The sequence below is a fragment of the Phodopus roborovskii genome, unplaced genomic scaffold (genome assembly GCF_943737965.1).
Source record: "Phodopus roborovskii unplaced genomic scaffold, PHOROB, whole genome shotgun sequence".
NCBI lineage: Eukaryota > Metazoa > Chordata > Mammalia > Rodentia > Cricetidae > Phodopus > Phodopus roborovskii.
In genome coordinates, this window is record NW_026125959.1 from 262830 (window position 1) to 275987 (window position 13158).

At 36.1% G+C, this 13158-nt stretch overlaps 1 protein-coding gene across 3 annotated transcripts in view; it reads right to left on the bottom strand.

The window, feature by feature from the left end:
* The window catches only part of Zdhhc15 (zinc finger DHHC-type palmitoyltransferase 15), a 91361-nt gene that overhangs the window by 38706 nt on the left and 39497 nt on the right, over positions 1-13158 (bottom strand). For all 3 annotated transcript variants that reach the window (XM_051179191.1, XM_051179190.1, XM_051179189.1), the window contains 2 exons: positions 8529-8623; positions 2574-2694 (listed from right to left, as the gene is read on the bottom strand). In XM_051179191.1, the coding sequence (XP_051035148.1) occupies positions 2574-2694; positions 8529-8623 (216 nt within the window). The remainder of the gene's footprint in view (positions 1-2573; positions 2695-8528; positions 8624-13158) is intronic.

Here is a 13158-nt window from a genome sequence, read left to right on the forward strand (position 1 = left end):
AAACAGACCTATAATAAACAAGGAGATTAAAACAGTAATAGAAAGCCTTCCCACTTAAAAAAATAAAAGTCTAGACCCAGATGGACTCACAGCAGAATTCTACCAGACTTTCAAAGAAGATCTATAGCCAATATTTTTAAAATTATTCATAAAATAGAAACAGAAGGAAACTCCTTTTAGGAAGCCAGTATTGATATAATACAAAAACTAAGTAAAGGCACAACAACAACAAAAAAGAAAATGGCAAGCCAAATTTTCTGATGAATGTAGATTCAAAAATTACAAATAAACTATTTGCAAACAGAATACAAACATACCTCAGAGAGATTACCCACCCTAACCAAGTTAATTTTTTTTTCTCACAGATGAAGGTATGGGGGAAAATATATGTCAATAAATAGGATAAACCATATAATTTGAACTTAAAAATAAAAATCACATTATCATCTCAATAGATGCAGAAGAAGTCTTTGGCAAAGCCCAACATATCTTCATGATAAAAGTCCTAGAGAGAATAGAACTAGAGGGACCATTCAACAGCATAATAAAAACTATATGAGAAAGCCATAGCCAACATTTTTAATAAGGAGAGAGATCAATACAGACAGAGTGGGAGATGGAGGAGGTTCTAGTAATAGTAAGGAAGTCTGAAAAAGCCGTAAAGAGTTATAATCTATTTAACCAACATTACATATAATGCATAGAAATATAAATGAAAAGTTTCCCATCTGGGCATATAATGCACCTCCGGAGTCATAGGCTTTCTAATAAAAACTTCAATACTAAGCATAAGAAGCCTTCTTTTAAGTTGTTGGTCAGGGTTGTCTGAGAGACTACCAAATCATCACAGGCTATTGCTATTGCCCTTGGTTGCTCCCAGAGTAAGTCCCTATTGCTGAAGAAGTTATATACTTTGGATATAGGACTCAGAAGAAGCAAGCTGGATCTGACCTGAAAGTCTCTATTTCCTACCTGAAGATCAGCATTCATGGTACCATAAGGTACCGTGCAAGTTTCCAGAGGAGGGAAGCAACCAACAATCCTTGTCTGCTATGATGTCTATGAACTACAGTAATGATCAGATGGTAAAGAAACCCTAAGGGTGCAGCAGTAGCATGCATACTTTTGCAGTAACCAGTAGCTCTCTAATTAGACTTAAGTCCTACTCAACAAGAGGGAAATCACGCCTGGTACTGGGAACCTACCCATCAACCCGGGGCTAGTGAGGTCATGGATCATGGAGGAGAACATACAAACTTCCACTTTATTAAACCAGCAAAGTCCCTAACTACACCCTAAACATTTATTCTTATATCTATAGATATGCATAGTTTTCAACCCTCATCAATGAAGCATCTCTGTGCAATAAACAGGCCAATACAAAAACAAAATTGATCAAAATGCAGAGTTGTGCAGCTCAGTCCTGACTTATACATCTATAATACAACATGGACCTAAAGCTTGGGAAACTTTACAGAAGAGGTGTCAAAAAGACTGTAATAGAGGGGAAAAGGAAGTCTGCTGTGAGAATGTATGTCTCTTAGAAAAGTCAGAGCCACTATGTACATGAAATCTCAACAGGAATGCCTAAACAAAACCTGAACAAGGACAACATGCCAATATGGAAGGAGAAAACCACATGGGGCTTCAACTCTAGACAAAGAACTACAGGGAACTGATGAATGCTGGGAACAGAAGTAGTCTTCCCCAGGGAAGAGAACACCAAGGACTGTTCAATACCAAGTATTCAGCCCTGAAGTCATACACATACAAGTACTGATATATGTAATGAGCTGGTTGTATTTACATACTTAGGAATATATATTTATAAATTAAAGAAATCCAAAAACGATATGTAACCACAGAAATGCTGATACATCTTCCTTTGTTTATTACTACAAGGATGCTTAATAGCGAACTGATTCATACTACCTAAGCACTGGAAACAACCCAAATGTGTATCAGGCACTGAGTAGATAAACAAGCTCTTCTATTCATACGATGTAATACTACTAAGCAACACAAAGACTAAAATACACAACTAAAAGTGTGCATACTTGATTCCACTTATTCAAAATTCTAGAGCAGGCAAAACTATCAGAATAGCCATTGTAAGCATGCATGAGGAGTGACTGAGTAGGGATGGCAGAACCTTCTTACAGTTATGGTAATTTTTAGCAGCTTTGATCACAGGTATGTATATTTTTCAAAACATGTTGAACTGTACACTTAAGATTTTTCATGTTTTCATATGCAAATTTCACTCACAAAAATACATATTTAGGGGGCTATGTATTGATGTTTGCTATTTGTTTTTAAGTGCATCATAAAAAATAAGGTGATCCAATGGAAAACAGAGGGTTAAATATAAGGACAGGGATGAGATAAAGCAGTATAATAAAATGTTAGTGGTAGAATCCAGGGTATTACAGTTACTTACAATTCTCCCAACTTTGAAATTCTTTCTAGTGAAATTCTTTCTAATGAAATGTGTTTGAAAAGATGGGAGGCAGATGACTTGCTGTTCCTTACATTCCTGCTAGCTGACTCTCTGACTAAGATCATGAACTGACCTCCACTCCCGGTTCTTGTGTAGACTGGTAGCTTCTTGGCCATATCCACAAGCATTTGCTTCTGGACCTCAGGTCTCTCTTCATTTTCATAGCGCTCCTTATCAGTATAGGACAAGTGGAACTGGAAGCAGAATAGGCAAGGCTTTACTTTCTCAGGGTCCCAGAATGGATTAAAAGCAACAATAACTACCTAAATGAAAGTATTTGAACTCCAAATACAAATTTGTCTTAAACATTTTTTTTGGCTAAGTATCTTATGAGATAGGTGGTATTCTTTTTTTAATAATAAAAATAAAAGATAACACTTAGACAGATTCAGTATCTTGTTCATGGTTGTACTCAATTAACTTATAAATAGCAAAGCTGGTCATAAATGCACTTCATGTAATTCCAAGGCTTATATACTTTCAATTCCATTATACCATGTATGATGGTATATACAGTTGTGTAACACATTGCTGTCAGGATCCCATTAATGAGTAGCAGCACTTATTGAGTGTCAATTGCTTTTTCACAGGTTCATAATGCTGACGACACTTTCAGAAAAGCTGGATGAAATGGCTTGTGATATTGCCTGCATAATTATAATTTTGCAAATGGGTGGAAATTTGGATATCCTTACTAGTTGAAACAGAATTTTTGTTCATTTGATGCTACGTTTTGCTAATCCTGCCTAAGATAGCCTAATTATTTTTTCAAAGTAATATAGATTTGAAAACTTTTCTTTAGTCTACACAAAAGGGTAGACAGAGGTGAAAAAAGAAAGGATCTATGATGGGAATTTCTAGTTTAAACCTTATCATGGACATAAAATAGAAATCCACTTTGGGAAATTAGACATTCTTATTCTAACCCTTTCCCCCTGTAAAATAAGTAAATAACACTTATTTCAGAAGACTGAGTCATAATTGCTGGGTAATAACAAGTAACTCAAAGTATTATTAATAACTCCATTAATCATTTAAACCTACTTGATATTGCTAGTCATCTGAATCTTAACTCTTACTATGTTGTACCTTGTGCTTTCACACAGTACTTCCTCGGCTACTAGCGATATTAGTCATCTTTTCATGAATGGACCATATGGGGTATTCTCTTGAAATACCTATTGAGTATTTTGTCCACTAAAATAATTAGGTTTTGAGTCAGTTTTCTTTGAGGATGAGGTCTCTGTTGGCTTGACCATGCTCCAGTGAAGGCTACACATCCAAGAGTATAGAGTAACACAAGCTATATCTAATGGGGTTAAAGGGAAAAAAAGAAAGAGGACATGAGTGAATGGGTGGGTAGGTCAGGGATAATGAATCTGGGAGGAAGGTGCAAAGTGGTAAATATGATCAAAATTGTAGGAAATTCTCAAGGAACTCACAAAAATGACAAAAACAGGTTATTGTCTTTTTATGCTGGATTATGGAAATCTTTTATATATTATAGATTCTATTCTTTTGTTGAATCTTTTTCTACCCACATGAACCTTTCTTTTAGCCCTATTATGGTACATTTTGAGAGACAGAAGATCTTGTTAGGAGTGTGGATTTATAGAACCAGTTTGGAAAACCTATGTACTATTTAAAAGTAAATGCATGTTTGCATTATGCCCTAGAAATTCCACTCCTAGTTACATAGCCAAGATAAATAAATGTGCGTGGGTGAAACATACATTTTAAATATGTCAAAACACATGTACAAGAATGCTCACACTAGGTGTGTGCATGCACACATACATACAATACATGTTTTAAAAAGTGACTTAAAATAGAAATATATCTATGGTGCATTTTATAGTATCATGCCATTCTCAAATCAGAGTGAGAATTAAATGTTTCTCCTGAGGACACGTGGAAAGGCATAGGGGGCATTTGAGGCTGTCACAATAATTATGGTATATTTGTAAGGATTTAATTTTTAGCCCTGAGTTCTACTGTGCACTAGGTAGATGCATTCTAATAACAACGTCTTAAGTAAATATTGTAAATTGATAAAAAATAATAACCTGGCTGTTTTTTATAAGCACAATTATATTAACATGAAAATACAAAATTTTTAGATTTTCATTTGAATTTTGATCATTAAAAGTAGTGCCTTGTGATAGTGTTTTAATCTTTGAGGCATCCTAGTGAATATGACTTTCTCATGGGACCCTGAGCGACTTGAATGGCACAGGCAGAGTTGTTTCTATTTAGTTGTGACAAACACTTTGTGGCCACTCAACAAATAGTTTAGAACAAAATTTCTGGCACAGATAGCATACTTCTGGCACTAACTAAACCTTATTAAGGATTATAAAGCAGTGAGCTAATAAATGCATTTTGGATGAGACAACTGGTGACAGATTGGAATGTTGTGATATTAGAGAAATTAATATTGTAGCTATTAAGTAGACCCAAAGAACTCTGCTTCCATTTTTTCTACAAATTGAAAATGATAAAGATGTAGTCATAAGCATTAGGCATTTGCAATACTTGATTAAAACCTAACATTATTTCTTCAAGTGTAGTTCTACAAAATTTCTAACCATTTAGCCTTTCTACTGACCTAAAAGCTTTCATAAATAACATTAAGGGAACACTTAATTTTTATTAAGCTAAAATTAACATAAGATGGTATTTTATAGTGCACAAATTCATTTAGCTTACTTATAATGTGGTACAAACAAAACTATCTAGTTCTAAAATATTTCATCAACCCAAGAAGAAATCCTTTATTTATTAAGCTTTTATTCTTAATTCTTTTATCTGTAGGCATACTACATTCAGTGTCTGCTATATGGACCTCTGAATATGAATTTGACTTCAAAACAATATGGCCTTTGGTGTTAGGTATCTTTCAATGACCACCTTTTAAGGGTCATCTATGTTATATCACAGGTTGGCACTACATTCCCTTTTATGGCCAATGGTATTCTGGGATGTGTGCATATACAATATACATACAGACATATAGATACAATATTTCCTCATCTATTTTTCTACTGATGAATATTTGAGTTACTTCAATCTTTTGACTATAGTGCTTATCGCTGCAATAAAGATCTGTAAATATGTATTTGCTAGAATGATTGGTTTTAATTATTTTGAGTATATATCCATGAATGGAATTTCTAGTCATATGGCTACCTTTGAGGGAAAGTATAGCTATTTTGCATAGCAGATCTACTGTTGTGAAATATTAGTTTAACATTCATTTATGATGTGGAATATTTGTTTGGTTTGATTTTGGTTTTTTGAGACAAATTTTCTCTGTATTTGCATTGGAGCCTGTCCTGGAACTCACTCTGTAGACCAGGCTGGCCTGGAACTCACAGAGATCCACCGGTCTCTGCCTCCTGAATGCTGGGATTAAAGGCGTGTGCCACCAACATCTGGAGAATATTTGTTTAATGGTGTAAAGATGTGTTGTATTCTTTTATGTTTCATTTGTTTAACTCTGTAAAGCTGTATTTCTTTGCCCCCTAAAACACCTGATTGTTCCAATAAAGAGCTGAACGGACAATAGTTAGGCAGGAGAGAAATAGACAGGGCTGCCCAGCAGAGAGAATAAATAGGAGAAATCTAGACTCAAAAGGAGAGGAGCAAGGAAAGGAGGAGAGAACACCAGGGTTCAGACTCCCAGCCACACAGCCATCCATGGAGTAAGGAAAGAAAGATATATAGAACAAAGAAAGGTAAAAAGCCCAGAGGCAAAATGTAGTTCAAGAGAAATAGGATAATTTAAGTTAGAAAAAAACAATCCATTAGTTTTCTAAGAAAGAAAGAAAGAAAGAAGGAAAGAAAGGAATGAATGAAGGAATGAAGGAACGAAGGAAGGAAGGAAGGTAGGAAGGAAGGAAGGAATGCAGGATGGCTAGAAACAAGCCAAGCTAAGGCTGAGCATTCTTAAGTGAGAATAAGTCCCTATGTATTTATTTGGGAGATGGGTAGTGGGCCCCTAAAAGTTAAAAAAACAAAAAAAGACAAACTACAATCTACCATTTTATAGTCCTAGTCAAATTTGGAAGAATTGTGAATTCTTTGCATTCTTACCAATATATGCTATTTTTCATTCATTCATTTGTTCATTTAATGGTTTCCTTCTTGGTGGTTCTGGTGCCTAGATTTGCATCTCCTTAAATTAGTAATGGTACTCATGAACTTTTCATGTCCTTAGCAGAAAATTGTATATAATTTGGAGAAGTATGTATTCAAGACCTTTCTGTAATTTACAATTGGGTTATCATTAATTGATAAATTATAAGAATTCTTTATGTATTCTGAGCACTGGATAAAACAGATGTATGAAAATATTTTCTTTTATGCTTTGGGTTGTCTTCTTACTGTTTGGTTTATTTCCCTTCTTTGTTTCTCCTTTTCTTTTTTTCTTTCCTTCATTTTTTTTTTGAAGTTTAGCTTTCTACTCTTCATTAAACAGTTCTCTAAAACATCAACATAGATTATTTGAGACATTCACTTATTCCTTTAAATGTGTTTTACAATTATAAATTATCCTGTGAGCACTGCTTGGTCACATCCTATAATTTTTATTATGCCACATATTATTTTCATTCCTCTCAAAGTATTTTTAATTCTTCACACGATTTCGTATTTGATTCATTGGTTCAGGATGTCCTTAATGGTCAAGGTACAGAGAAAAAAAAAGAGACTGGAATTCTAAGCCCTAAATGAGATACTTACATTACAACCCCTTCTGCTATGGGTCAAGAATCATTGAAGAAGATGGGGTAGAAAGATTGCAAGACAGCCAGTGATGGGTGGTGGATGCACACATTAAAATGTCAGTCTTCGTACACAACAGGACCATTCCACATATGAACTCACAGCTCTTGTGATGTACAAGACTGCAATGTCAAGCCAAAAATCCCAGCATGGAGAGGGGAGTGGAGTCCTTCCTATAGCTGAGGAAATACTGGCAATTAATAGCTTCTGAGAGGGGGAAAAATCAGTTTTTTTTTAAGGCCATGGCCCCTGGTAGGTCAAACACCTTCTGGTGGATACCCAAACACTAAATCGTACATGGATAGCACAAATGGACCTAATGTTTGGTTTTTAAGTAGGATAAAGTATGAGGACACAAAGTTGGTTGGGTAGGGAAGAGCATCAGATCTAGGAGGAGTTGGGGTGGGAGTGAATACTCTCAAAATACAGTAATATGGAATATACTTAATTTCCCTATATTTATATATTTGTATACTTGTATATTTGTAGCTTTCTTTGTCTTAATTTTTAGTTTTATCTCACTGTACCTAGAGAAAATACTTTGTATGCTTTCAATGTTTTAAATGTGTCAACTTTGGTGGCCTAATAGATTATCTGTACTGAAAAATGTTCAGTATACAATTTGGAAGAATGTAAGAATGTATATTCTGCTGTTTGGGGATGGATTGCTTTATATGTCCTTTTAGATCCATCATTTACTTTTGATCATCTGTCTACTTATTCTATACACTATTGAAAATGTTCAACTGATGTCTTTTTAACTGCTATTGCAGAACAGAATTTTCCCAGGTTTTGCTTCTATTATTTCAGGTTCATTTTAAAAATAACTTTACCATATTGATGAACTGGCCATTTATTCTTGTGGTGCTAGAGATCAATCCAACAAGCTGCTAGTCAAATATTCTACCACAAACCTATATTTAGCACATTGACCCTTTTATCAATATATATTGTATTTCTTTTTTTCTTATGTTTGACTTAACTCTCTTAAAAAATATTTGTGTTGTGATGGATCACAGAGCCTCACACATGCACCGTATCTCTGAGCCACAACCCCAGTCCCTCTTTCTTCCCTCCTTCCCTATCTCTCTTCCCTATGAAGTCTCATGCTTGAAATTTGCATAGATACCCTTGCTTTCTTTTGATTATTACTTGTTTATATTTTTCTAATCATTTATTGTCAACCTATTTATGTCCTTGGTACTAATGTTCTTAACTTTGTGAATTAACAAATAATCCTTACCTTCTGGTTTGGCTGCTGTGGGAGTGTAAAGATAGACTTCCAGTAGGTCCATGCAAAGAACACAAAAATGGCATGGTAGAGTATGAGGTAGATAACTGAAATTAAAAAAGTTTAAATTTAGTTCATTTTTCAGAGTTCAAAAGAACAAAACTAAGCAACAAATGCCTGTCTTTTTCTCCTATTACTATATACTCTCTAGTTTTAGTATGAAATGTTGATTGCTACTCTTTTCCCATGCAGAGACAAGAATACATGCAGAACACCAAATTTTGAACCAGAGACTTTCTGGAAATTATATCCTTTTAAAGCTGTCATATGATTTCTTTGAGTAAAGAGAGGAACTGCCCTTTATGACAATATATGAGAAGATGTTTTAGCCAGTTGTCATTATCTCTGTCACCATGGGTGATAAAATGCTATGATACAATTTGCACTTCATTAGAGTTTACAACATGCTTTTTCAAAAAAGTAATTAAGCTTGTGTGTGTGTGCGCGTATGTGCGCGCGCACACGCGAATGTGCATGATATAGCACACATGTGGCATTCAGAGGACAACTTGTGAGGATCGGTCCTTTCCTTCTACCATATGGGTTCCAGGGACAGAATTCAGGTCATCAGGCTTGGCTGAAAACCCCTTTACCCACTGAGCCATCTGGCCAGCCCAAAACATATTTTTATATGTTATTTTCTCAGTAACTTTGTTGAGAAAGATAATGGCATATGGCCGGTAATTACCTGTCAAAGATAGAATAGTTCATTAAGCAAGGTCACACAGTCTGTAATGTAGTCTGACATTAAATATAGGATTCCTGACTCTAAATCCAAGTTCTTTTCAGTAGCTCCATTGACTACACAGTTCATAAGTATAAGCTATACCTTTCAAACATGACTATCCACTGCATGTCTTCTCATACATTTTGCCTTTTATGCAGTAGTTTTGGTATTCTCCACAGAGCTGGTTACAAGATGGAAAGTCACCTCAGTGTTTCATTGTAAGTCCTTGAATGGCATGGTCTTATTTCAATCCATTAAAAAGATCCAAGAGAAGGATGTAATTGAAGACCAAGTTAATAAGGTTAAGCCTCTCATAAACTCTTCTTTCAGTCCCAGACCCTTAATACAGGATCTTTTAGGTGTGAGATTGTGATACCTCATTTTAAAATTCAAGAAACATACAGTAAAAAAAAAAAGTGTATTCCACATATCCATCTTACTCCTCACTTGTTCATGTCAAGGGTGTGAATCATTCCAGATTTTCTCACGTTTAAATGTTTATATAAATACAAGCACACACTACAAGACTGCCGCCAACTAACAATTTGAGCATCCGTGGAAAGGCTACCATAAATGCTCTTCCCGGATAGTGAGATCAACAACTAACTTATCCATGGAGTCCTCATCTAATACCTCTTGGAAACAGGAGCAAACACCCATAACTAAACAGAGTCGAAGTAGAACCCAGATGCAGATGGAGAGGACAAGACCAGGCTGCAGAAACACATAGAGACAGCTGACCTAAAGAAGGAGGAGCTAACGGGCCCGCAGACTGATAGCTGGAAAGCCAGCATGGGACTGACTCAGGCCCCCCTGAATATGGGTCTCAGCTAGAAGGACTGAGAAGTCTAAGGGACGTCAGACAGTGGAGCCAGGATGTATCCCTGGTGCACAAAAGGACCTTGCTAACACATCCCCCATGGAGGGATAACTGCCTTAACCTAGAGACAGGAGAGAAGCCCTAGTCCCTACTTCACATGACCTGTCAGATCTACATGACCCCAACTGGATGACATTCCCCTACATATGGAATTGGGGTGGGGGGATGGGAGGGGAGGGTGGTTAGGGTGCATGTGAGAGGGCAGAGAGGGTAAAAGTGAGGGAGGGAGGGAGGGAGAGAGGGAGGGAGGGAGAGGGAACTGGGATCGACATGCAAAATAATAAATTAAATAAAAAAATACATGCACACAATAAACGTAGTATCTCTACAACATCTAAAAATCAACTGTCTTTCTTGTGAAAAGTTAAGTATTCACATGGTTCGAAATTTGAGGTAGTAGAAAGTATATAGTGAAATTTTTGTCTTTTTCAGTTACATTCTATGTAAACAACCAAACTTATAAGCCATGAGTTCAGATTTTGTTTCTGAAATAAGCCAGTATACTTTGTCACACTCAGAGAAGTAGTCTGTACACAGTGTTTTGCAACATACTTCTTTATTGCTTACTTTATTTGTAGATTGTTCCACTTTCTATAACTTGGAAAGAGTGAAGTTTCTCACTTCCTAAATAAGTCCCAGTGGAGTGATCAGCCCTAAATGGGACATTATATCATATCTTCCTGCTGAGACTATGGGGCTGTCATGGAGGGTCGCATGCAAAAAGATTGTTCAGAGTCAGAGGTTGGGGAGGACTTCTCCAAAACATTGTCTTCTGGACACCACAGGGCTGTTGAATATTAAAACTCACAGAGGCTGGGGCTGTATAAGGCATGCACAAGATTAAGCCATCAAAAATCCCAGCATATACTGGGGAGAGGCCTACCAGGCCCCAGCCCCTAGCTGAGGGGCTATTGGCAGTTGGTAGTTGCCGAGGGAACAAAAGTCAATTTTCTTCAGGAATGTGGTCCCTGGTAGACCTGTTCATGTTCCAATGGGTGGCCCTACACTCATGAGCACACAGGTAATACATACTATACACAGCTTGTTAAAAAAAAAAGTACACGAAGATAGAAGTAAAAATTGGCAGGTGGTATAAGAATAGGGGAGGGAGTAGGAGGCAGATTTTATCAAAACACACTATATACCTTATAGGATTCTCAAACAATAAGGTGCTGGATGGGATTCTGTTGCAAAGATGACCTATATAATCTACTGAATTAAACTGTCTCTATTACAAATTTGAATTTTGCTTTCTCTTGCTAAATAGTGGTTCCATTAATATTTTATGTACATTTTATCAGCACATGTATAAAGAACAGCTATAGAATCAACCAGGAGGTAGAGAGTGATACATGCCTTTAATCCCAGGACTTAGGAGGCAGAGGCAGGTGGCTGTCTGAGTTTGAGGACAGCTTGGTCTACAGAGTTCGAAGATAGCCAGGGATACACAGAAAAATCCTGTCTCAGAAAACAAAAACAAAGCAAAAAATCTGTAGAATCAATTTCCTCAATTGGAACTGTCAGATCAAAAAGTATGCCATTTTCTAATTGTTTCTTTTATTTTGGATATAATTACATTTCTCCTTTCTCCTTTCTTCCTCCAAACCATATACCCTTCCTTGATTTCTTTCAAATCCGTGGTCTCTTTTTCATTAACTGTAGATATATGCATATAATTCCTGAATTTAACTGTTCAATGTGTAAAATGTCACTTGCGTGTATGTTTTTAGGGTTAATACTGGATAATGAACTAGAGTGTTCTTTCCTGGGAAGACTATTTCTCCTGCTCTCAGGATCCCTTAGTTGCCTGTAGTCCTTTGTGTAGGGTTGAGGCTTTCTAGGATTTCCCCCGTCTATTTTGAGATGTCAATTATTGTCCTTGTTCAGCTTGTGTTTAGAGAGTCCTGTTTGTGGGACATTATGGGCATAGTTTCTGTGATATTACTAGAAGACATAATCTCATATTATACTCCCTCATCCTCTGGCTCCTATAATCCTTCTGCCCCTCCATCTGCAATGTTCCCTGAGACTTTGGTACAGGAGTTGTTCAATAGGTTTACCTTCAAACCGGGCTCCACAGATACTGTTAAATTTCCCTTAACAAAACTTACAATTTTATTTATGTTCTTATCTCTAGTAAATGAGTGCACTTCTCCCTCCACAGTACAGCTTTTGTAGAGTCACCATGATTTTCATCTTACCCAAGACTTTAAAATGTTCTCTTTAACATGATATTCTTTGCAATTGTGATTTTGTTTCTATCTCAGGGAGAGAGGATGCATTCATTCATGTTAATTCAGAATGGAATGGGAGTATGGAATCTTTGGTTTTTAAAGACATAAGAATAAGATAATTTTATGTTTATATTGTCACCATGCACTTTAATGGTAATGAGATTAAACTAGTTTGGTTACATGAACAGATGAAAGTATTCTAAGGGTATTTATCATATCTTTTATTTCAAATGATTGAGATGGAAAATGTGGTACTTTAGCTCTGTCCAAGTTCTATTACACATTAATATTTGGCTTAGCTGTGGAATTGGAAACAGCTGCATGTCATTCCTCTATCCAAGCTTTTATATGGTGTGGGGTTTTTTGTTTGTTTGTTATTTTTTGTTTTTTTTTCAGATAGAAAATGAAAGATCATGAGGCTAAATAACTAAATCACAGTTATTCAGCAAATTGATAAATTAGGACTATTCTATAGATTTTTGTAAGAATCTTGGAGAGTTGCGGGAGACTATAGCAACCACCTAGTTCAGCCTTCTCCATTTGATATAACTTAAGTCCAGAAAAGGTTAAGTGATTCAATCAAGGTTACCCACGGAGGGTATGGAAACAATGGAATCAGAATTTGGGTTTCCTAACTTCCAGTCTAGAGCTCCTTTCCTTAGGGCAGCAAATATCAAATTTCAGTGTGCAGGCTAGTTGGCATTGCTCAGTAGGTAAAGGCAACTATCAAGTCTAATGTTT